Genomic DNA, 26,262 nt, shown 5'->3' on the forward strand with positions numbered 1-26,262 from the left:
AGTCTTAGGCCACAGCTGTTGCTGACATGGAGGCATAAAATCATGCTGCAGCAGGCGGCTCCCTGAAGGGACATGAAAGTGGGTATTCTTATGACAGACGCATATGGCATAAGAATATGTCTGGGCTGACTCGCTGAAAACTAACGCTCTTCTCAACTGGAGCTACACATTGATCAGCCACAACATTAAACCACTGACAGGTGAAGTGAATAACATTGATTATCTTGTTAAAATGCAATGTTCTCCTGGGAAAACTTGGGTTCCTGATATATGGATGCAACACTCACACAAACATGGTTCCCAGTGGATAATGCATCTGACCAAAGTGCAAAACATGCTCAGGAATGGCTCAAAGAAAATGACACAGAGTCCAAGGTGTTGACCTTGCCTCCAAAATCTCATTGTGCTTCTGCAGGATCTACCAGCAAAAGTCAGATCCATGAAGGCTTCACCCAACAACCCACAGGATGCAAAGGATCCACTTTTGGTGTCAGACACCACAGGACACCCCCAGATGTCCATAACCAGATGTCACAGCTGTTCTGGCAGCAAAAAGGGGGCTACACAACATCCAGCATGCGGTTTTAATGTGGTGGTTGATCAGTCAACCTTAATATTAAAAGATCATTATGGTAAAGTCACACTGTTACTTCACCACTGTAACCACAAGGTTACAGGAGGTAATCCAAATGAGGCGTCTTAATCCAACGTGTTTTACCACAGTGAATGTCCTGGTGCACATTAAACCCAGATAAAAAAACATCTTGAAAGACGGTAAATGAAGATATGGTGATTACTTCTTGACCTGTAAATTATCTGAGAAAAACAGGTGGTTGTAAAACTTTATTGCCCTAAATAATGAAAACAACGATAAGGAGCCTCACGTGCAGGTGAAACTCATTATTTGGATATTTGTATTTTCAGCTTCACACTTTAAGTGTGCTGCTTTCACAAATGCACAATTTAACAAAGCCCCATTATTTAGGGCAGGTCAACATTCAGTCTGAAAATCACCAACAAAACGTAGTCTTATTTATAAACTGACACACCCTCCTGGTGAGTCAGTACTGTTGTTGTTGATGAGGGAGACTCAGATCATTCATTTTCTTTGCTGTGGCTGGCAGACGCAGCTGGTTTATGATTAAACCAGTCAGTAAGCGTTGGCCCACTTCTTACTGAACCCACCTTTGTCTATGAGTGCATTCAAGGTGCCAACCTCGGCATATTTCTTGGGCTGATTTGCATAATGTGGTCCAGATTTGCTCCTGATGCAGTCAAAAATTCTACATGAATCTACAGCAAACATTGTTTTCACAGTTTAAACCATGTTTATATGCTGACACACTTTGTTTTCATGTATTTTTCCTATGTTTGCCCTGCCCTGAGAGAGGAGCATCTGTGCGTCCCTGCACCTTTTATTCCTGGCATCAGTCCCGTGAGCCTTCGTCACTTCAGCCCAGCTCCTCTTTTGTTTTGCCCTGCTTGCGGGGCATCTTCTTGCTGCTGCTGTCCTCCAGCTCTTTGCTCTTGTAGTAGTGAGGAGCCACTTCAAGCAGCCAGCCGCTCTCTATCTCAATCACCTGCATGCAGTGGGGGGGAGAGGAAATAATCAGTGGGTGGTTATGCAGAAATGGATGTGGTTAAATATTGCACAGGAGTACTCCACACTCCACAAAAAAAAAAAAAAAGGAATACTCCACACTTCCTCATGGGCTCGCTGGAAGGTGTGACTGTGTTATTTACATTTTAAACAAGAGCTTATTCTGTGTTCAGTGATTGTGCTCCACATAAGCCTACAATGGCTACTTATCAACCCCGAACACTGTAAATATTTGAGAGCGATTTAGAAGCCTATTTAAAAGTACACAATGACACATGCTGAGCAGGCAGACCTGTCTCATGAACTCCTTGGTGGTGAAGACCAGCTCATGGTAGATTAGCCAGCGGGGCTGCTCCTCGAACAGAGAGCTGTTGGGGTGGACGTACACCGTCTGCTGGTGCTTCACTGTCTTGTAGCCGCCTTTGCTCAGTCGTGCTGTGTGGTAGAAATATCCAGCCGTCACAGCCTGGGGGAGTGAGGAGCGGGAGATGGGTTTAAAAAGAGCTGATTCATTGATACACGGATGGAAATCAGGGTGATCAGTGTACAAAAACAGCACCGATAAAGCATCAGCAGCAATTAAATGACAATGTAAGAGAACACAAAAAAACAGATTACACTCTTTATCAGCGGACTACAGTTGGAAGAGGTTAGAGGTAATGTAAACAAAACAGATAACACTGTAACGTACTATATTTAGTTGTTTTTTGTGACATATTTTCAAAGGTGTGTCATTTACTCAAGCTTGAAGACTACAAACAGACACCACAGCTGGTTTAATCTGTGTGGTTCTTTGGTCGCTATTTCATTTCTTAAGCACTTAATAATAATTCGAAATTACATAACTGGAAAAATCCAGACTACTACTTTGGTAGGTATATTTGTGAAGGATTTATTAATCAAGATAAAGAGTGACAACAGAAGAGGAAATAAAGCAGCTGTTCAACACTCTGTTGATTAACACGATATGAATGACAAACTATTTACATTTAAAGATATGGCTAAAATGAGTGTGGATTGCTAAATCATATATACTAATTTAGCAAATATAATTACAAATCAGGAAATCTTAATATTTTTTGTTTTCCATCATGCAGTAAAAGCTTTTGTCATTAAATACTGCTTGAATTTAGCATTTATTTATGGACGAAAAAACATTATACTTATTAAATGGCCCGTCTTGTCTGTTTTACATCATTTTGAGATGAAGGGGTCAAACTTTAACATGTCAAAATTTAATTCCATCCATCTTTTCCCTATCCAGAGCTGAGTCTTGATGGCAGCAGACTAAGCAAGTAATTCCTGCAACACTTTGCAGTTCCTCCTGGGGGAAGTATTTCTAGGCCAGATGAGATATGTAATCTCTCTAGTGGATTCTTCAAAGGAAGGTGCCCAGGAGGCATCCTAACCAAATGCTTGAACCACCTCTGTTGGCTCCTTTCGAGACAAAAAACTCGACTTCAAGCTTCTTATTCTGTTTCTAAGGCTGAGCCCTGCCATTGTACAAAAGAAATGTATTTGAGCCACTTGTACTCACGACCCTATCCTTCGGTGACTATCTAGAGCTCATGACCAAAAGTGGTAAATTTAGAGCTTGTCCTTCTGGCTCAGCTCCTTCTTCAACACAACAGTCTGGTACAACACCCACATTACTGCTGCCACTGCACCAGTCCATCCGTCCATCTCACGCTCTATTTTCATGTCACTAATGTACAAGATCCCAAGATCTTTAAACTCCTTCAACTGAGGCAGCAACTCTGTACCCAGAGGGAGCAATACACCGATTTCTGGCAGAGAACCACGGCCTCAGACTAAGAGGTGCTTACTCACACTTGGTGGCAAACCACATTAGTGCATGTTAAATTTGAGATTTGATTCTGAGGTTTTCAAACAGGACACCCTCCTCACACTGGCTGCACCTTGAAATTCTGTTCCTGAATATCACAAACAGGACTGCAGACAGAGGAGACTCTCTCAAAGTAAACTGAAAATATTTAGAATATTTCTGGGTTTAGCTGAGCCACTTAATGGAAAATTATCTCTATTAAGTTATCATTTTCATCATCACTTTTTTAATGCAGAAAATGATTCCTGCTTCACCCAAATCCAATCCGTCATCAATGGCCAGAGTGAAATAAACTGTTTTTGATGAGGTTAAAATCTTTTGATGTTAGCCAGTATATAAATAACATGTTCCTCAGACTGAAGGTAGGAAACTACACCAACGCATTAAAACATAGGAAAAGTCAACACTAAAACTGAAATAGCTCAAAAACATTCTTCATGTCTTCTTGTTGATACAGTAGTTTTGAGTTCTTTTGTTCAGACATAAAATGAATAGATAGATGCTGATTACGTTGACAGTTTCAGCAGAAACTTTGCCTTCTTCAGAAGCATCTCACTGACAGCGTGTGACGTGTCAACCGGCAGATTTTGACAGTCGGCTTCTGAAGAAGGCGAAAGTTTCCGCCGAAACTGTCAAGGTAATCAACATCTATTCATTTTATGTTTGAACAAAAGAACTCAAAACTACTGTAAAACTGAAATATCAGCATAAAAGGTGGGATTACACAAAAATCAAGTTTATTGATGTAGCACCCGGAGTTGACAAAAATTTAAGAAAGGCAACAATTGAAATGTGGAAAGGCAAAAAATAGGATAAAAATGTGTAAAATTTAATTATAAAACAAGAATAAATTGAATGCAAAATGCAAAAAAATAATAAAAAAACAAAAACAAAACAAAAAGAAACTTGTAAGATCAATTTTGAAAATAACTTTGATTTAAATTACTGACATATTGGGAGCAATGACAGCCAAAATCTTGTGTTTTTTTTTCCCTTAGAAATGTCAACAATAGAGGATTTTGTTTCTATAATTACACAACAGAAACCATCCAAATCCTCTCCACTTCAAACACAACTCCTTTTTCAATCTTCTGTCCACAGATGCTGACAAACCGTTCACACCTGCAGGAATGTAGGCCAGGTAGTGATGGGTGTGTTCCCAAAACTAAAGCTCAAACGGATACTGACACACAGGTGACTGATGACATCCATCACTCACAAGTCATCGAGGGTGAAACGTGAATCTTTGTCCACTTAAAACAGAATAAATATTTTGAAATGACCAATTCATTTTGTTTCTGTTTTGTTTCTTAGCATGGAGATGTCACTGTGTCCCTGATTAATGTAAGGAACACACACAATGCTGCTAAAGTCAATTAAGAAATAAAACATTCTATTTATATTTCACAATACCAACATATACTGTGCTTCTGTTTCTGTCTGTTTGCATGCTGGACGTTTGAAAGAAGCAAAGGCAGTTTATGATTAGAAAAGGTGTAACCCTGCTAAAAAAAAAAAAAAAAAAAAAGAAACGCCCTCTGCTTATCTCAGGTGGTTTAGGGGTGCTTTTACAACACACACAGGCGATTCACACAGCCTCTGTTTGGTGAAGATTGACACGTCTCATTTCACATTTTACCTGGCAGAAGTGCAATGTTTTTCTAGAGCCAATTATCTCGATTAAAGCTTTGAGCAATAAAGCAATAAAGGTGCTGGTCTCGTGAGTGAGATGTAACTTAAGTTCATGAGTGAACAATAAATCAAGGAACTATGTCAACAGTTAGCTGTTAAAACCAAACTAAGCACCTTTCAGTCCTCTTGTTCAAGTCCCAACTCATCTTCAATTATTTACCTCGAATCCGTGAATCCTGAAGTTGATTTTACAACATTCAAAGCAGAAGCAAACATCAAGTACAACCAGCGTTCACTACGTTTTTGAAATGAACTGGTTCTACACATTTAGCTCTTCAGTGCTCTTATTTATGTATTTCCCCAATCTCTCCCCACTTCTAGATCCCTGAAAAGCCATCTGATATGGATTTGTTTGTTTTGCTTGATTATATTTAGCTCACTCAGTGCTAATTGCTAATGATATACAAAGAGGATGGTTTATTACATTTAGAGCATGTCATGTGACAAAAAAAAAAAAAAATCAACAGTGTGGACCCTTAGGTGAAGCAGAATTTGTTTAAAACATCTGCGTTATCATTACTTACAAAAACTGGCAGACCTTCTGGTCCCCTTAAAGGGAAAAGAGTTTGTTTGCTATGTGAGCTAGCCAAAAGCAAAGATAAAGTTAGTTTTGTCATTTTTTGGTTACATACACACGCACACATGCACGCACGCACGCACGCACGCACGCACGCACGCACGCACGCACATAAAGGATTTAAAAAATCCATGTTGTGAATTTTTCACAACACAACCAAGTCAGAATGGGTAAAAAAAAATTGACAGCTTTCAATCAAAAACCAATATTCCCTATTTACATTCCACATACACGGACTGTAAATAGGGAATATTTTCATCAGTTTGCATCTGTGGACTGAGTTACAGGTGTAAAATGGTCACCTCCTTTTCATGCCATCATTCTTGGGAAATTTGAATAAAGACACCAAGCTGTTCTTTAAATTCTGACAGCCTGGAATGAAGCATTTGCTGGACAAAGGACAGCTGCTAAACTGCTGACTGTAATAGGGATAGCAACTCACACTCAGAAAAGAGAACCATTGATGCTAATGCTCTCAAGTTGTTATAGTGTTAGGAGCTACAGGGGTCATACTTTGCGCGATTCAAGTGCATTATCAAGCCATCAAGTGCGGCTCTTTCAAAAAGTCATGTACAGTCAAACTATATAGTTTAATTCTGCACAGTTCGAAGTCTTTTCAGCAATTATTTTCCAATATGTAAAATGTGCATAGAAATTCTCAGAATTTCCTTCAGATGGACTATAAGAGCTGAGTATAGTTTAATGTTCTTCACTTCTGAGGAGTTCATGTGGATGAATGATTGGAAAAAAATTGCTTCAGGAAGGTGTGTTTCTGATTATATTTGTAGGGCCTGGCACTGAAGACAAAGTTTGCAATGTTATGAAAGAGGTCATGTTCATGTTTTGGAAGTGTATTGCCACACCAATTTAGTGGTGCCTGCAGCTACAGAACAGGCCCATCAGATGTGGTTAAACCAAGTAGTACCGATATTTGCACCGAGCCACAATGAGAATATGAGAATATCATACATCCTCTTTATTAATATCTAGTAACCAAAGCGGAGATTTCGCTTCAGTTTTTGCCTGGGAACTGGTGAAACTGCGGTGGATATTCTGAGTAGCACTGACCTTGCGAATGGGGATATTGTCTCCCTGAGAGCTGACCACTTCCACCTCGATGCGATCCATCAGACCCTCCAGCTGGTCCCTCACATCCCGGGCTCTTCTCATGGAGCGAAACTGGATGAAGTTCTCGTAGCACCACTGGGTGGAGTAGCCGCTCTCCACCCACTGAGGAAGAAAAACTTCATTGTTGTAGTTAGCATATAATATTTATCAAACCGCTTGAAGGACAAATTTTAAACCTGCACGTAAAAATAACAGTTGGTGTCCACAAGAAAACTCTCATTATCGCTATTTATCATGTTGTGAGGCTGTGTGTTCTCAGCGTTAATAAATAAATGCAAAACAGAAAACATTCCTCTCAGTCTTAGTTAATTAGCAAATGTTAGCATTCCAATACGAGTTTCGATTTCTTGTGAACTGTACTTTAAATTGACTTCAGGAATGATTCAAATTCAACTAAGGACAGAAAAAACACTCTTACGAACTATGAATAGGGCTGCAACTACAATTACTTTATTTCGATTACTAGGGCAATTATTTTCTCAATTAACCGATTTGATGTTTGGTCTACAAAATGTCAAAAATTGTGAAAAATGACACAGTGTTTCACAAAGCCCGAGATGACATCCTCTTATTTGTTTATATGCAGATTACCGTCACAGAGGATGACGTGAACCAGAATATATTTTAATTTTGGAAACTGGACAATTTGATAATCAAAACAGTAGGCAAATAACTGAACAGCTAACACCAAATTGATATTATGTTGCAGCTGTGACTGTGAACAGTAAAAAAAAAAATAAACAAATAAAAAAATATATATTTTAACCATTTACGTCAACTGTAACACAACATTAAATGTGTTAATATACAAAGCTAAATGCCATCTACTTAACTGTTTTTCAAGTAATTGTTGATACAAAGAAATGCTTAATATATCCATCCTGTCCCTTTCACTTTATTCTTGAATAAGCTTCAAGTTATAAACAGTTTAAATAGAGAAATAGACATATATGGTTTAAACTGTACTTTGTTGCAGATTGCTGTTAAACAGGTCTAGACTCATCTGGTGTCAAGAACAGACAGTTCAAAATTAGTCTAACTGTGCTTACACCAAATATTTGCATGCTGCGTCACAGAAAACCTGAAACCTTGCTGGTTTGCCGTTTCAACACTTGAAGGATAAACACAAATGCAGTCATAACAGCAACAAATCCAACCTAAATCAAGGTATTCTAACATATCACCAGCCCTAACTGTTGTTGTACCTCGCTGTGTTTATTTTACCTGTGTGTAGACGTTCAGCAGCACCAGGTGGTCACCTCCCGGCACCACAAAGTTCATCCTGGCATTGTCTGCGTGAACCACCTTGTCTTTGGGCCGGTAGAAAATGGAGTTGTTCACTGACAGCATGGCCGCTATCGTCAACACTTCCTCTGAACACTTATACCTGGAGGGAAGCATTAAAGGACAAATTTTAGAGAAACAAGCACAAAAAGCACCGACAATAACAATCATGCAAGTTGCCTCTAATTTTCTCTAAAATTATTCTTTTCATTTCACAATAAGCATGTGACTTTAGTTTACTCCAGCATTCACTTGCCCATTCGCATTTTATCGATATGAATCACTGCTTGAAGAAATCATCCTCAGACCCACAAATACAACAATAATTTGTTTAATCCTTTTAAAGTTATAGGAAACTTGAAGCAGAATCTCCTGTTGGTCTCCTCACATACACACTTCTGCTACTGCCACTCATCTCAAACTGCTATTCAGCCGGTAACACTTTTGTTGACTGGAGTCTTTTGTTCTTTATTTAGTAACTCCTGTGTCTGTAATGATGCTGCTCTCCTGTCTCAAAATGTTTTAAAGCTCCATGCACTGTCCCCCTAGAAACCATCAGACCGGCCATGATTTGACAGTAAGAAAGCTGCTCTTTGATCAGAATAACAACCAAGTCGCGCTTCGTCTGCTGAAATTCTCAATCACAGTGTTGCTACATTAAGCACTACATCAAAAGCGGTCTAGGATAAATCCATTATTTTTGGCAGCAGGAAGAGCAGACCACCTCTGAATTGTCCCAATCTAATGAAGGCTGCAAGGTCAAATATATTTAACACTTATTGAACAGAGTCGGCTCTTAATTAAGTGACAACATGTTAAAGGATGCACAAAAAGTCGAGTGCAAACTCGGCTAGCAGCAGTTTGTATATCAGAGCTGAGAAACCAACATGGCGGATTGTCTAAAAACTTGACTATGTTATATTTCTCTCTAGTTCTTGTGCTAGGATCACCAGTTGATATGGTTTTATTTTCAGAAATCATATGAAAATGTGAGTTGGTCTGCTCCCAGTATGTTCTTATCATTTTAGTCTAAAACAACCGGAGTTAGATGATTTATTATGTTGTAAACATTTGCATTGCACAGTGTGAAAGGTAACTAAGCAGCAGTTCTGTCGGTGCATTCAGACAACAGTTAAAAAGTAGAATAGAGATGTGCAAATCTAAAAATATAGTAAAAATAATATGTTTAAGTGTTACCTATGAAAATAGTAACATAGCTTATTGTTGTAAAGAAAGCTTATTTGACAGTTGTAGCATTTCTGGATATTGCACATTGTATAAATAGAAGGTACATCTAAAAACAAAATGCAACTGGAATGTAAATGTTTTTAGATTTTGAAACTGTAAATGAAGAAGAGGTTTGAATTGGTTGAAAAGTAGGCATGATTCCAGTCCACCGTATTTTCTACTATCACTGTCAGCACATTCTGCTGGAAACTGCAGGTCCAGTCATATTTCTAACAGCTGAACAACTGCTGCAGGTTGATTTAGCTGAACACGCCTCTGATGAGTCATCTCAAAGCTGCTTCAGTGGAAGGCTGGGTTGTAAACATCAGTTTATTTACTCAACCAAGCCTCACACATTTCCAGTTACTGCTAAATTTAAAACATATTGAACGCCCTGATAATCAATAGTTTCACTCATGGAGAAACTTTAATAACCATAAATCGAAGGCTTTGATATATTTGAGAAACCTAGAGTCTCCAATTTTCGTATTACTTGTTAGGCTTCATGGAGCAATCAGGCATGCAGTGCATGCTTCAAATGAACATATAAAGAAGGCGCATAACAACTTTGACTGGAGACTCACTGCTCAGAGGCAAGGATCATCTTGCTCAGCATGGGATCCACCGGCAACTCAGCCATCCTGCGCCCTAGCTGAACCCCAGCAAACAAGAACAAACAGTTATGAACAAACTAAAGACTTCATTAATTTAATAGACAATAACCTGTACAAGTCTGCAATAATACAGTTAGATGAGCCCTCTGAAAAACCCATCCCTGATAATCATTCATTAACAAAACTGTATTGACAATAAAAGCTCAAAGACGAAAACAATGAGTCACCTCTCTCATGTATCAACGCGTTTGATCAAGGAAGTGAATGATCTTTTGCTACCGCTCATCGTGACACAGCATCACATGCATCAAGTATGCACAGTATGTCATGCAAATATGAAGACAAACAGAGTGCAGATAGATACAGATTATGCGTGTCAAAGCGAAAGGTTATGGATCGTTTTTCTATGGATACAGTTAAGAATGTGAGGAAAGTTTGACAGTGGTAACTTACTGCTTGTTGACATAAATGCTACTGATTTCCACAGATTTTGTGGGGTGTTGAGAGTAGACTCACTAGATAATAACGTCAATACAGCAACTGCATATATTAAAGAAAATGCGTGCAGGAGACTGGTATAAAAGTTCATAATGCTGCAAGTTCAGCTAATCCTATTGATTTTACACCAGCTGTTTGATTTCATTTTAAATCACTTAAGCATGCAATAAATACTTTTTGGGGCACTTTAGGGCAGCAGAAACAAGTTGTAAATCCCCTATTTACTCTCTTTTGGCTCTGTTTTTGGTCTCTGTGAGCTCCCGAGCTGCTATATTCTCCACTACGTTATAGTTGGTTTTTTTTGCTGAAAACATGAATACTGAGGTTTAAAATGAAAACACAAGAGTGGTGAGGCTAAAACAAACAGCTTTAAGCCAGACATATAAACAATGAGCTCAAAGTGACCATAAAGCCAAAAGGAGCTGCAGACCTGGCTCACACTGTCATTTAATGTGTTTTTGCTATAAAATAGAATGAAAACACTGGTCCTTAGTTTGCACCTTTGTAAGCTCTCCCAGGTGGTTTAGGGCGCCCAGGGCGTAGAGCTGCTCCAGGGCCAAGACCAGAGTCTCGTGAGGAGGAGGGTCCATGAAGTCAAAATGAATGAGGTCATTAATACCTGCCAGAAAAAGTATTAGCTTTTTTGACCAAATACATGCCATCAATTACATTATTTTAATGATATCTATCTTCCTCCTCTCACCTAGACTCTTTAAAAGCAGGACTACATTTCCCAAGTTGGTCCTCTGAATCTCAGGCACAGTGGTTTCCTCCATCTCATGTTTAAAGGCCCAGGCCGTGTAAAGCCGGAAACATTTCCCAGCAGCCACTCTACCTGCACGTCCTGCTCTCTGGTTGGCTGAAGCCTGAGAAAGAAACACAAACATGCAATAAGAGCGGGTCACACGCTCACAGCTGCAACAATAAAACAACATACTCGCACATTAGTCTTTGTACAGTATAGATTTAGTCTGCAGATGAGTTTGGTGTGTTGAAAAGAAACTATTTCTATACTTCACAGCTAAATCCTTTGTTATACTAATAGAAAGACAGACGGAAGGAATATTTGGAATGACAACCCACCTGGAAGAGATAAAAAACCCAGAATCAGGATTAATTTTGACAAAATTATTTGCTGGCAACCTATTATTCATGACGAAAACTACACAAACAGCATTTCAAAAGTAGAATTATGACAAATGCATTGCATTTTTTGTCAACCAATACAAAAATGAACTATTTACTAAAGTCTTATTCAGTGACCTGCAGTTTCTGTGAAAAGACACGATACAGTTCCTAATTAAAGTTTCTTTCACTGCCCCAAACATCCTTTGTTTAAAAGTTGATTTAGCCATTCACTGTCCTCTAGATGAGGCTTGGAGGAAAATTTGCGGGTTTCAATGGCCACTCAGTCAGCTCTCCAGATTCAACACATTTTAAGATTCAACACTGACAGAAACACTAGGAAGTGCACAGGAACAGTATGTAAAGAACATTAATCACACTATTCAAATATTAAATACCTCTGAACACAGGGACTCAGTATCTAGTTCAGGTTTTGTCTTCGAAAAATCAGCTTCAGACCCGTTTAGTGCAAGTTAAAAAAAAAATCTATTCCTAGAAATGTATTCATTTATATCCAGTATCACCTACACTGTAAGATTGGAAAGATAAACATTTTTAGATTATATAAAAGAGAAAATTTTATCTTCTTTCTGAGAGAGAGGGAGAGAGAGAGAAATTTAATTAAACTCTGCCTGAGGCTATTGTATGAAATTTCCATGTGAAAAAAATACATCTCAAAATTCATTCAGTCAGCTTCACACCTGTAAGGCCAAAATGAACAACTTTGAACTCCATGAAGCAGAAACACTAGAGAATTTTGAAATATAGTAACGTCTCTGTCGCCATCTCGAGGTCAGAGTAAGAACTGAAACAACCCTATTTACCTTCTTCTTTTAAATTTTAAATTTGAGAACACAGTATATAACAGCCATACAACAAGCAAGCAAGTGACACTGATGTGAACCTAAAGTTCAAATTTCTCAGCTGCAGTTCTACCAAGAGGTTTATGGAGCAGAAATTAAGCACAAAACTGCTGCATCCATGCAAATCATTGGCTGTCTCTTCATTGAAAGTCCACACTCAAAAACCTTAATAAGTGTACAGGGACCTCCAGGATGCAAAGAACTAAAATACATTGAACTTATGATTCTATTGTTTCTTGCTTAAACAGTTCGGTTTTTAAGTGGACTAAGTATATGTGACAAAGATAAATGGGAAAACAGAGATGGAATGAACTAGAAATGCATATTTGTGTGAGTGCATGTATGGTATGTGAATTCCTTCTGTAGGTAAAAGCTGGAAGACCGGCCATTTATCTAAAGACCAAATAAAGGCACGCAACTACTCTTCTGCTTTGAACCGTCTCTTTTAGAGCATATGCACTTGTATGACATAACACCCAAAATGTTTGTAAAAATGAATCATGTGCATTCATACACTCTTGGAAATTTTTACAAAATAACATTGATTTTCTGCTTGTTAAACATTAAGAAAAGGCAGTTACCCGTGAGCAGGGTGTAACAATCAGCGACTCCATGCCTGTGCGGGCGTTGTAGCTCTTCTGTTTGCAGAAACCGGGGTCAATGACGTAAATGATGCCATCTATGGTCAGTGATGTTTCTGCGATATTGGTGGCTACCACCACCTTTAATTGGCAGGAAGAGAAGACACATCAACAGGGGATAAAGTGAGAAAGTATCGCTCAAACAAAGCAGAGTGAAGACTCAGGACTAGTCCATATATAAGCAGGATTGTTATTGGATTTTTCCACTTTCACTCTAAAAAAACAAAAAAATCTAACAAATAAAATCAATGTCCACATGAAAAGGCAGCAATATAAATCTAACCTTAAAGCTTGTTGGCCATTCAGAATCCTGAGAAAAAATCTACTACTGGTTCTGGTAGGCATCTGAGGCCAACGGTGCATCAAGTAAGGAGGGAATCATATGTTTGGACTGATTCTGACTCATCTGTTAATATAGTATATAATTAATATAGTGGAAGAGTAACTGTACATTTATGTCTAAACATGTACCAAGTCTTGACAGCAGCAGTGCCGTTTTTTCCTCGTCCACCACTGCACAAAACTGCCTCATGCAAATAAAGCAAATAACTGCTAACACAAGTCAAAAATTCCCTGTCATTCTGGAGGTTTTCTGAAAAGTCTGTTTTCAGTGAACAAAAAAACTGCATTTTCATTCAGACAAAAAGCCAAAACACAAAGAAAAAGCTATGTTTTAAAAAGTTTCTGTCTACGTGTGGATAACACTTAATCTAGCTGTTGAACAAAAAGAACAAAGGTGTGTGGAAAACATCAAAACAAGGTGTTCCTCTGTCAGAGTGTGAATAATAACTCTCTCATGTTCCAACCACTTAGTGCAGCATGGATGGTTCTCGTAATCTGGAGAAAGATGAGAAGACTGCCACAACTAATGAACAACAGATTACAAGGAGCTAAAGTCTTCATTTTCATGTCTCAAACTAATTATTTGATGTCATAATCTATGGACTATTTTCAGTCTGCCAAGTTGAAATATTAGTCCTGTAACTGTAGTAGGAAACAATAACAGCTTCCCAGAAATAAGATACTGTCTCACCTTTCGTGCTCCAGGTGGAGTAGGATTGAAGATCTTCGCCTGCATGTCAGATGGCAGGTTGGCATAGATGGGAAGAACAAGCAGCTCAGCAATCTTGGATCCAAGTCGCCTGCATCTCTCCTGGAGCAGCTCGCAACACGCTTCAATCTCCTCCTGCAAGACAAATGTGCAGCAAGATGAAGGATGCATGATGAGAACCTGCTCTTTGTAGCAATATATTTTATTCTGCATTTCAGTTCATTTGGTTTTGAACACAGGAAATTTTTTTACATGTGTACAAAGTAACCAGATATTTCTCCAGTACACTGCATTTTTACACAGCTCATTTTGTATAGACACTGTATGTGGATGCACAGTGTTGTTATTTAATCCATATCCACAATTACACCCTATAAATAGAGTCCAGGACAAAATTTCTGGCATAAATTCTTCTTTTACAAAGCAACAAATGTACCATCACAGCTCTATCCTTGCCAGATATCTAAAAGAATGTCATGTTTGATGAAAAAAAAATACCTGTCCGGTGAGGAAGACCAGAATGTCTCCGGGAGGCTGCGTGACATGGATCTGTAGCACTGACACCACACATGCTTCCAGGTAGTCTGCCTCTGGAGCCTTGACAACACAACACAAAGAAACTTATATCAACACTGCAGTTGGATTTTGAGACTCTTCTGAAGTCTTTATTTCTTTCTGCACTTTGGGGCTTTGTAGCCCACAGAGAGGACACCTGTCAACCTGTTTTATTTATTATTCTCTCAGTTTTTGAGCACTATTTTCTTTTTAAGTATTCATGATGAAGACAGATTTTTATATTCAGTATCTTCTTTTTCCATCAAACAGCAACCATCATGAATATAATTAATCATTCTAATATCAAACATGTAATATAAATAACATTCTTACTTTAGTGTAATAAATATCGACAGGGAATCTCCTGCCAGGAATCCTGAAAACAGGAGCATCATCAAAGAAACAGGAGAAACGCTCAGTATCCAGAGTGGCGCTCGCGACCAGCACCTTCAGGTCTGATCTGAACCTGGCGATGTCTTTAATGAGACCAAAGAGGATGTCGGTGTGGAGTGTTCGCTCATGGGCTTCATCTATGATGATCACACTGCAAGAAGAGAGACAGAGAGCAAAGGGAGAGGAGAAGATTGCGCACAGGTTTAGTAAATTATTATTATTTATTTATTTTTTTTAAGTTATTTTTTTGGCTTTTTTGTGGGCTTTATTAGATAGGCGCAGTGAGAGAGAGAGACAGGAAACAGGGGTGAAGAGTCGGGGGAAGACATGCAGCAAAGGGCCGCGAGCGGGAATCGAACCCGGGCCAGCTGCGTCGGGGACCAGCCCCTGTACATGGGTCACCCACTCAACGCGTTGAGCTATACAGGCACCCAGTAAATTATTATTACTAATTTGAACATCAACCTGTGGGGAGTTTAAGGGTAGCTGATAACATAAGACACAGGGATGTCAAAGAGCAAAAATGGAAATAAATGCACCTGAAGGCTAGTGCATCAAATTATCGGTCAAAGACCCCTGACTCAACTCAGATTTTTTAATTTGTATGTCCACAGGCTAACATGTGTTCCGTTCATTGTTAACTGATGAGAGAGAGGTGGAAACTTGCGGCGAGTAATGCTATTGTTGATGTCCAATTCTTCAGCTTTTGGGGAATATGGGTTTCTGGGTAACCTGTGAGTGACATAAGTCAAGTGTTGTGGGAGCTGAGAGCTTCTGGTGTGCAAAAGTAACGTTGCATGTAGTTGCAGCCAGTGCGAAGTGCATGTCAACAGGGTGATTAAGTTACTCAATAAGCCATAAAGTGTCTGGACAGGCCTCAGTTTCATTGTAACAGCTATTTAAATGTTCACAGTGTTTAGAATGTGCCTTTTGTGGGTGACAAGGCATAATCAGTCGGCATTTTGATAGAAACCTCAGAATTTTCCTGTCATTTCTAACCACTTCCTGAACAATTTTTTTATCATTATGCGTGAGTAAATGAAATCCCAATAGGCAAAACTTGTTCCTTAAATTAACAGCAATTTTTATTCTCAATTCGAAGCATTTTGACGTTTTGGGAAATTGCCTAAAATCCCTTTACGGTGCCAAAAATTCTACAATGCAGGAAAATCCCCAGTAGCCCAACATATTTAGGCCAAAAAGGGGTGAACAGCCGAATCCGATTCAACTGATAAAAATACTGATTCAAGGGCAGTCTAAATAAATACAATTTGGCCCGCAAACTTCAAGATTAAAAAAAAATGTGGAGAAAAAAATTAAACCACAAATTTTCTAAGAAAATATAATGAACTTCTGTTCTCAAAAATTTGTGCTAAAATGAACAATAAAAAAATGCTACATATAATTATAGACTTTTCAGTATCTAAGCACACTGTATCATTGTGGGTTTGGAAATTGGTAAGTACAGTAATCGGTTTGCATTTTATCACTGGCTTTAATCTTCATGTGTAACACTGAGAACCTTGCATTAATTATGCTTGCAAAATTGCATTGCTTTAGCAATACTGTGTTATATAACTCACAAAGTGGTTTGATGACAACAAACTTATGTTAATGCAACCAAAAAAAGAGACGTGTCTAGACAGAAGCAAAAAGCACTGATCACTGTTAAATCCAAATTAGACTGTCGCTTCAGAGACTGGCACATTAAGAACATTTTTATGGGTGCCCGTATAGCTCAACGCGTTGAGCAGGCGACCCATGTACAAGGGCTGGTCCCCGACGCAGCGGCCCGGGTTCGATTCCCGCTCGCAGCCCTTTGCTGCATGTCTTCCCCTGACTCTTCTCCCCTGTTTCCTGTCTCTCTCTCACTGCGCCTATCTAATAAAGCCGACAAAAAGGCCAAAAAAAAAAATAAAATAAAATAACTTTAAGAACATTTTTATAAAACATAATTCCTCAGGATGGCCATTAATTATTTGAACCGATAAACAATATTCCCAACAGAAATTCAGTTTGTTACAGTCACAGTACTCCATTTCATTTATTTTCTTCTATGTCCTACTAGGTTTTTAATGCATGTTATGTATTGTTCAGCTTATTTTTCTTTTAAGTGATGTTTTAGTTGTTTCTACGTTTTCTGGGTGCTTCATGTTCCTGACGTTCTCTGTAAATGCTTTCAGCACAAGCAATGCAAAAGCACAAATTTCTAGCTGAAGATGAATCAATGATTAGTGATTCTCTTCTTTTGTTACCTGTAGCTGGCCAGGTCTGGTTCTGTGAGAAACTCCCGGAGCAGCATGCCATCCGTCATGTACTTGAGCACAGTTCTCTCTGATGTGCAATCCTCAAAACGAATACTATAACCCACCTGGACAAAGCAACACAGTTAATACAAAAACACTGAATTTGACCATGTTCACAGTTCTTAAACTACATCGTAATGTGCCAAACTGACCTCATTACCAAGCTTGACGCTCATTTCCTCTGCCACTCTGGCTGCCACTGACATGGCTGCCACTCTGCGAGGCTGTGTACATCCGATCTTCATGCCTCCTTTAGTGTAGCCCTGAAGAGAGGAACAAGAGCTCGAAGGGTTAAAACTGGTCTTATATTGTTGTGCAGCGTGTTTAGGTTTCATTTGCTGAGATTTTTTGAGACAATAAGGCCGATAACTCAGTAAAATAAACAAATCTCGCTGGCACCAGCTGTCTCAGCAAGCTATAGTCAAGGTTAAAGTAACAATTTGACATTTTGGGAAATATATATCATGCACTGAACTATTTCTTGACCACAAACAGAAATTTTTTCAAGTGTCGTCATCAACCAGCAGAGATGTCAGAAGGTCAAGAAATACTTTCAGAGGTGCTTGGAGGTATTGTTTGCTTTAATATTTGCATTCTAGTCAATTTGAGAAAATGATTAAGAATTAGTTCAGAAATCTGCACATAATCTGTGGATGACCTAAATGTTCCACAGTGCATTGAATGCACTCCACCTGCTAGTTTTATAGCCTAAATGAATTATAAACAAACATTAAAATTTGCATTGTACTTGTGGCAAATAAAATAATTTAAGCCTATTTATTTTATGGTGAAATGATAACAACAGACTCAGAGCAGACGAGCCCATAGTTATATGATTTCTGAAAATGGAACTATATTTACTGGGGATCCACCACAAGAACAGTTACAGTATTACAAATACAATACAGACATGTTAGCTGTTGTTTTTAGGATGATCTGGCATGTTAATTGTTCAGTTGTGATACACAAACTGTTGGTTGCAAAGGTGATACTCATCTGTGTTGCCAATCAAAATGCAGCAATTACTGGTGATTTCTTTCACATGTTGTCAGTCAGTATGGAGCAAATTTCAAATAAACATCTCATAAACATTAAATAAGTTAGACCTAGCAGTCTAACTTATTCCATTAGGTTAGGCCAGTTTAGAAGTGTTCACAGGTAGTCTGGTCCTTCTCCTACTGCCAAAAATAATCGATTAATCCCAGAAGGCTGTTGATCTTGAGCTTTTCTCCTCATTAAAGTAACACTGGAGACTGTTCCACCAACGAGAATTTGGTCGTATAAAAGCATATTGACCAGCCCTATTGTAAACTTAGCCTTGCTAGCAGTTTTCCCCAGTTTTAAGTCTTTGTGCTCACCTAAACTGGGATGCCAGCTGTATTTATATTTACTGTACACAAGTAAGAGAGCAGTTTCAATTTATCCATCTGACCTTCTGCAAGAAAACAGATACACACATTTTTCAAACAGTAAATGTTTGCTTCAAATGATGTATAAATCACTCGAATTAAGTCAGATTTTTTTTTTTTTACTTAGAAATCATGTCAACAAAGGACCAATTACCACAGTATAAGAGGGAGGAAAGAGGAATGTTAATCTGCAGACCCTAATAAATGACTGAGGACCAATCTAAAAATGCTATTACAATGCAGTCGTGTTCTCTGGCACCAAACTCTGTTGCAGATTTTAAGCGAGTACAGCATGCTTAATATATACAATGTTCATGATAGTTTCTGCACTCACATCTTCCAGGAGGTACTGTGGGATTTGGGTGGTCTTTCCCGAGCCTGTCTCTCCTTCAATGACCAGGATCTGATGCTCGTGGATGGCAGCCAGCAGGTCTTCTCTGTAGGGGAAGATGGGCAGGCTGCGTCGGACCTCCTGCATGGACTGTTTCTTTAATTCTGCCTGCGACAGAGCCGGTGTATCCTGATCCTGAACATGACATATCAGAAGAAATGGTAATTATATTTTTCATCATCATATGGAAGGGGTAGGTAGTTTTTTCCTCGCTGTAGTATATGGTGACTAAATATATGGACACACAGGCTAAATGTGATCGTTAAATGGTTGGCCACTCACTCATACAAAAGATATACAAGTGGAGGATTTCCTACAATAACTCATTATACTAATACATAGAGATAAGACAGATATATAGCAAGATATTGCTGTGATGATCCTACCTCTGCTTCTACACATCACGACAAAAACAGAGTAATGCACATATTTGCTTTTGCACTCCACCATGTTCGCTGGTCCAAAGCCAAAAATAAGTCAGAGTGGAGCCATTTTTTCTGTTCCTGTTACGTACAAGACTGAACCTGACCTCTTTAGGTCATCAGTTGTGGCCTTGCCCTCTAGTGGCAACATTCTGGAAAGGGAGAGTTCAGTGAGATACAGCACGTGAATTTTGGGTTTTGCCAGCAAACTTAACCTCTCTGGATGCCAGTGAGAGGCAGTGGCTGTGGTTATTTTTAGAAATTAGAAATCACTGGCCTCTTCACTGTTTATACACTAGGTTAGAGATCTGTAGAGGTCTTTAAGTCTGCAGAAAATTAGATATTTATTCAGGGGTAAAGTTAAGCTGTTTATACCGGACCCTTAAGGCTGGATTATGCTTTCCGCACGAAAGAGCCGCGCAGAAATGAGACGCTTGGAAATTCGCTCAAGAGAACGTGACTATACTCTATGCAGTGTCTGCTCCCAACCTGCAGGGGCAATGTATCACAAACACTCGTCTACCTGGTCTACTCAAGTACTAAACTGGAGTAGAAGAAGTTTGCCATTGTTTACATCACTTAAAACACGGCATTTTACCAAATAATAGCATTTCAACAGTTAGTTTTAATTTTATGCCATAAATGCCTGTATTTCTGAACTTCTGCTGCTAGGAGCTTCTGTTCTTCTGCCAGTTTTCCATGTGTCTCCATCCACGTAGTTAAAATTTGGAGGTGCACGACGTGGAAATTTTCTGCTTGACAAAGGGTCGTGTGAGGGGGAGTGGTTGCTAAAATGACATAATTCGTCCGCATGGAGCCGCATGGAGCCGCATGGACCTCGCGGATGTGGCAAGCATAAAACAAGCCTTATACCGGTAATTCTATTTTGAGAAGATTGACTTCCAAGGAGCCTTTCCCATTGGACTTTGAATACAACATCTGTTTGTTTCAAAAATCACTTTTCTAGTGTGATGTTTTTTTTTCCATATTTGTGCTCTCTGTTATGTCTGTGTGCACTCGACTTTTGTATTTTGTGTATTTATGAAACTGACTGATTTTGGATTGACATATGGAGCAGAATTTCAAGTGTTTTGTTGTGCGTTCAATTCCCATTCACTTAAAAAAACTAAATAACCCTCTGTAGCCTAAGATACACTGGCAGGGTTGAAAAAGATTCTAGTTTGAGTCCCGGCCTGGGCCTGGCATATTTCTGTATGCAGTTTGCATGTTTTCACTGTGCATGTGTGGGGCTTCTTTGGCTTCCTCCTACAGTCCAAAACCATGCTAGGTTAACTGGTGATTCTAAATTGTCTGTAGGTGTGAATACAAGTGTGCTTCTTTGTCTCTGTGTGTAGCCCTGTGATAGACCGGCAACCTGTCCAGGGTGTCCCCTGCCTTCACCCTATGTCAGCTGAGATAGACTCCAGCCCAGCCTCCGCGACCCTAATGAGGGTTAAGCAGTATAGTGGATGGATGGTTAATTCAGGAAAAATAAATTAAATTGAAGCTTAAAAATCATGATATTTCATCAATTTATTATATATGTCTTGTTTAAAAAAAATTTCTGCACTCCTCTGCGCAACTGAGAGGTCAAGACCGACTCCGACGTGATTAGCAGCCACAGGACAAAAAATTTGAGAATGCCTGGTGAACTGTATGCTGTATTTCCACAGACTAGACAGGAGATGACAAGAGATGGAGCAAAAACATACTTGATCACCACGATCCTGCAAGGTCAAACATCTTTCTAGAGTCGACGTGCAGAGCCGTGTGAACAAACAGTTTGTGGATATTGTAAAAACGTGTCTTAGTTGTCTCTACTTCTAGACATAGTTGTGCTGCTTCCAGAGGAGTGCAGGATGTTATATCTCATTGAAATTTAAGCCAATAATCTTAATTTCAAAATGTGACAGGAGCAACAAACATCCAAAAACTGTTGTTTGGGGTTAAGAGGGTTGGAAAAAAAAAGAAGATTTACAAAAAGTGTGTTATAGTAGTAGCATTAATGTGGCCTCGAGTTGCTAGGCTTAACAAGAGTTGAGTAGAGACCACCTTTTAAGTCTGACAAGCTCATTTCATTGTAACACCGCACGTCACATATTTTCATTCTCAACCTTGTAATCTGTGAACCTGACAGATAAAATTCCACAAGTTGAGTAATTTATTGTATGTTCTGCAACTTTCTCTGTATACACAGTAAGCTTATTGTAGTATCCCTAACATCTGTAAACTGACTCTGATGAACCAACGCTAGCTATACTCAGTGGCAGGCAGATTCAGGACCTTAGAAAAGAGAATTTCATCTGTGAGTATCTTGCAGACTGAAAGCTGTGTTTAGAGGTAAAGTCAGAGGTAAAAACTGCCAAATGAACCCCACCTTCTCTGTCCGCGTTCCCTTCATGGTGATGGCAGTGCTGACAAAGTCGATCATCTCGTCCTCCTCAAGGATCAGCTGGTACTTCTCCTGCTCCTGCCTCATCCCTTGTTCGCGCTCCTTCTTGGCACCAAAGCTGAGGGAGGCTGTCTTCAGCCTCTCCTCCTCCCAACGGCCCTGCTCTCCTCCCAGCTCCATGGGTGTTTCCTCCAATTCCAGGTCCCTCTGAGGCACCTCCTGGTGAGTGGGGACAGATGGAAAAGAGCTAATCTAATCAAATTTACTTTACTTTCCTCACCTTGTGTCAGCATGCTACATCCCTCGTTCTTACCTTTCTTCTCTTCTCTTCTGGCATGTAATATCGATTCTTCCTCTCCTCCTGTTCCTTCGCCCCAGCCTTTTTGTAATCTTTAGCCAGATCCCGAAGGGTGCGTTTGTATTCCAAATCCCTTTTCTCCCTCTCAGTCAGCTCGTCTGTAGCAAACAGGTATTCCTCATCAATGATCTCTGCTTCCAGATCCTCCAGTTTCTCCGCCTCCCTCTTCTTTAGATATTCCCAGCGAGAGCGCTTTCTCAACTCTGGCAACTACACACACACACACACAAAAAAATAGTCAAAATTATTGCACAAATAAACAGATGGTACTAAATAAGTCCACATGTGGCAGTGACAGAAGGTTATGTTAAAGCACCTACCATATTCCTCTGATCATCTTCAGCTATCTTCAGTCTCTTCTGAGCTTCCTCATAAGCCTGGACAAAATCAAACCACAAGATAAATTGTTTCCTTGCATAACATTGTGGGTCATCCTTGAAAAAGAATGTATGTCATGTTGTATTCATTTGTTTCTCACCTTTTTGTCCGTCCTCTCAGCTATGTTGCGCGTCTTGTCTTTGTCTTTCTGCCTCACTCTTTGGGCAAATGCATCTCTCTCCTCAATATCTTGCAGTCGCTCTCTCTCTTCTTTCTCCCATTCTTCCTCTTCCTCCTCTTCCTTCTTCACAGACTTGTTGTCTCTTTGGCCGAAATTATCCCTGACACTAAAGAAAAATACATCAAGTTGCTACTTCCGTACAAAACGTGAAGCTAATTCGACCATCTTATTACTAATGGTGAAGTGTAGTTGATGAATGATTCATACAGATCCTCACTCACAGCTCAACATGCATGTGAACTGAAGATTAACTGCAAAGTTTAAAAATCAAAATGCCAAATATATTTTACTGCTGCTGATATTTTATTTTTTAATTAACCAGAAAGGCATTCAGAAACTACAGTCCTCCACCAAGGCTGATGTCCTAATTCAAAATTTTAAAGAAAGTAATCCACATCCACACAGAGATTTAACTGAATACACACAACGTTTGATGGAATTCAGCTAGGTAGTTTTTGCGTAATCCTGCTTACATACAAACAAATGGAGCTAAACATACACCTCTGCGTTGGTGACGAATAATTCGCTAAATCTAAAAGCAGAGTTGCAGGGACAAGATACGAAGCAGTTGTGCGTTCACATGAATAGAGCACGTTAAAACCAGTTTATAGTAGCAGTGAGTTTCATGATTATTTACATCACTAATTACTAGTCTGAAATGCCCCAGGTACTGAAACCAGCAGTTAGTTAACAAAATGTGCATTTCAAGGTGGCTAATTTCCAAAGTTTCCTATCAGTCAGACGGGAAACATTTAAAATCATTTATGTCAAAATTAGCTTCTGTAGAAAGTTGTAGATGTTTTGTGTGACTCCTCCTTTTCTTCAAACCTCTACAAGGGAGGAAGAGCTTAATGTTACCATTATACATAGAATTGCAATAGACACATAAATGGATAAGACAGCAGGCAGAATTAAAGTGGAGTTATCCTTCAAGTCAATTAGTGCTAAATTATATTAATGTATGATCTTAGTGGTGTTTGTGATGATGTGGCTTGGAACTAGGAGTAAAACACAGTAAAATGTTAGAAAGGGTTTAATTTAAGGGCACACTGAACAGTACAGACAATGTTTGGATGCTGCTGTATAGACATGCTTTGCAGCACATTGGGGAAAAAAACTCCCTTGGCGCTCCAAATAATAAGATGTTGCTTTTTGTGTGAATTAACTTGGTATTTTTTAAAAGAAAATCATCACCTCTCATTATGTTGTGAACATTTTCAATTTTTACTGCAAAAGCTATGTCTAATAGTTACAAATGCAGGTCGCTTCTTCTGCTGGTTTACTATAACTACTCATCTAGACAAACCACAACAACCTTTAGACATATAATAAGCTGAGAATAAATTTAGGGATATTGTAGGGACTGATTTGAAAGAATAAAAAAAAAAACAAAAAAAAAAACAAAAAAAAAAAAACAGAACCTAAAATCTGCACCAATACAATTTATTTTTATTTTTTTAATAAGCAAAGGAATACATAGATTTACCTTTTAGGTGCTTCATCCTCACTAGATGATTCGCTCCCTTTCTTCTGCCTGAGGTGCTTCCTCTTGTTTCCTCTCTCCTTGTCTTTGCTTTTCTTTTTCCCTTTCTGCTTCTCCCTCACAGTGTCTTCGTCATCCTCGCTGTCCTCCAGTAACGTGTACGTCCGATTTTTCCTCTCCATTTCAATGGCTTGTCGTTCTATAGCTCGGGATGGTTTCTCAACAATCTGCTTGCGTGGAATCTATGACAGTTGTAAATCATTATTAGAGGATTCCCTCCAAAAATTCCAAAATTAAAAAGCTAGGAATTATTGTTTAAAATTCATGTACATATATTATAGCGAGTTCTCACAGGGAACCAGAGTAGGACTTTATGAATATACCTTGTCGAAGAGCTCCTTTGCAAAGGCAGTTACGCTCTGGTCGATGTCTATCGTTCCTGTCTGCTCAAGACGAGTCACAAAATCTTCAGGACTCGATGCTTTTCGTGCAGTGCCGATCATGAACTGAGACACATATCTGTCACTCAATCCGAGGATGTCATGGAGACGGTCATTCACCCACTGCTCTAGATTGGCCATGGTGCCTGTTGAGGTAGGCAGATATAACATAAAAACATGGTTTAGTCCAGGTACAGGTATAAGCAGTTACAGAAATTATCATTTTATTCACCATTACTTCTATGCAAGCCTCAGTACAAAGGTCAGCAAGGGTCAAAAAGGAGCAAAGTTTTCTACCATTCGATTATTTATAAGTCTCACACTATTGGATCCAATATTCAGCATTTTTCCAGATACCATTACTGTAACTTTTTTAACTGACTACAGATACAGTATTTTGAAAATGTACTATCGTGGCTTTCATTCAGCCCCCTCACTCTAGCAATAATATCGATTTGTCAAATCTGGACAAGATTATCCCAGTGATAATAATGATTAAGTAATACAAATATTGAAATATGTTAAACTTTAATTCTAAAAGAGAGTTTTTTCACAGCTTTCTCACATCTTCGTCACACCAGTAAAGTCCGCATCAACTTTGAGTTCGTAGAAACTACTGTATGCTGTTTGACGTTAACTTCAAATGGTGCACTAAAAGAGTTATTCTACGTTCGCCGCAGTCTAAGTTTGTCTTTATACTGAAAATATAGGAATAAAAGCACTCTAGTACATTTCCCTAAATAGAAAAAAACTTAACGTCACTTACCGCTTTATAAAACGTTCAAAAAACGTCGCTGTTGACAGTAGCAGCAACTGTACGTTAGCCGACTAAGCTAACTGCAGCTACAAATGATGTTAGCTGGAGTTGTAGCTCACGAGTTCCCGGTACGAACACTTAACGGATGCATACAGAACTCCGAAGCCATGAAAAAGCATTTCCCTGTGGCATTATTATCCAAAAACACCACCTAAATAACCACACATCAATACTTGTTTTGCTAGCCTAGTTTAAGGCACGCTGAAGTCGACAAGGGAAGTACGTCAAATATAACAAACGAAGAAGAACAGAGCTGCATCACACGCTGCAGCGCCATGTTTGCCCCTGTGGCCACATGAGGGACAACAACAAGCTGCAACATGGCACAGAGACGCGGAAAACAGGGTGGGGAATTAGAGATGATAGTACAAAAAATATATATTTTTCCGTTTTCGACCAAATTATTCAGAAATCATAAAATCAACTGTGAAAAATTTCTATTAAAAAATAGAACAAAATCGTCTTCCCAGCACAAAATATAACTAAACAAAACAGATAATAATTTGTAGAGAACATTGCATATAAAGTAAGCAGTTCAAAGTGCTTTAGCAAAATAATAATAATGTTAATAATAATTCAAATAAAAGAAAA

The 26,262-nt window shown here is 39.0% G+C and overlaps 1 protein-coding gene across 1 annotated transcript; it reads right to left on the reverse strand.

Annotated features, from left to right (window-relative positions):
* Nucleotides 1–830: 830 nt before the first annotated feature.
* On the reverse strand, nt 831–25,900 carry dhx16 (DEAH (Asp-Glu-Ala-His) box polypeptide 16). Its single transcript, XM_023286203.3, has 21 exons — nt 25,621–25,900; nt 24,798–25,000; nt 24,418–24,656; nt 22,851–23,037; nt 22,693–22,749; nt 22,328–22,582; nt 22,000–22,233; nt 19,144–19,335; nt 17,553–17,663; nt 17,350–17,465; nt 15,035–15,245; nt 14,645–14,743; nt 14,129–14,281; nt 13,036–13,176; nt 11,170–11,332; nt 10,967–11,085; nt 9,939–10,006; nt 8,068–8,230; nt 6,784–6,945; nt 1,893–2,066; nt 831–1,580 (listed from the first exon to the last, which is right to left on the reverse strand). The coding sequence occupies exons 2-21, from the start codon at nt 24,993–24,995 to the stop codon at nt 1,452–1,454; spliced, it is 3,171 nt and encodes a 1,056-aa protein (XP_023141971.2). The 5' UTR covers nt 24,996–25,000; nt 25,621–25,900; the 3' UTR covers nt 831–1,451.
* Between the last annotated feature and the right edge of the window lie 362 nt (nt 25,901–26,262).

This window comes from Amphiprion ocellaris, chromosome 9 (assembly GCF_022539595.1).
Source record: "Amphiprion ocellaris isolate individual 3 ecotype Okinawa chromosome 9, ASM2253959v1, whole genome shotgun sequence".
Lineage (NCBI taxonomy): Eukaryota > Metazoa > Chordata > Actinopteri > Pomacentridae > Amphiprion > Amphiprion ocellaris.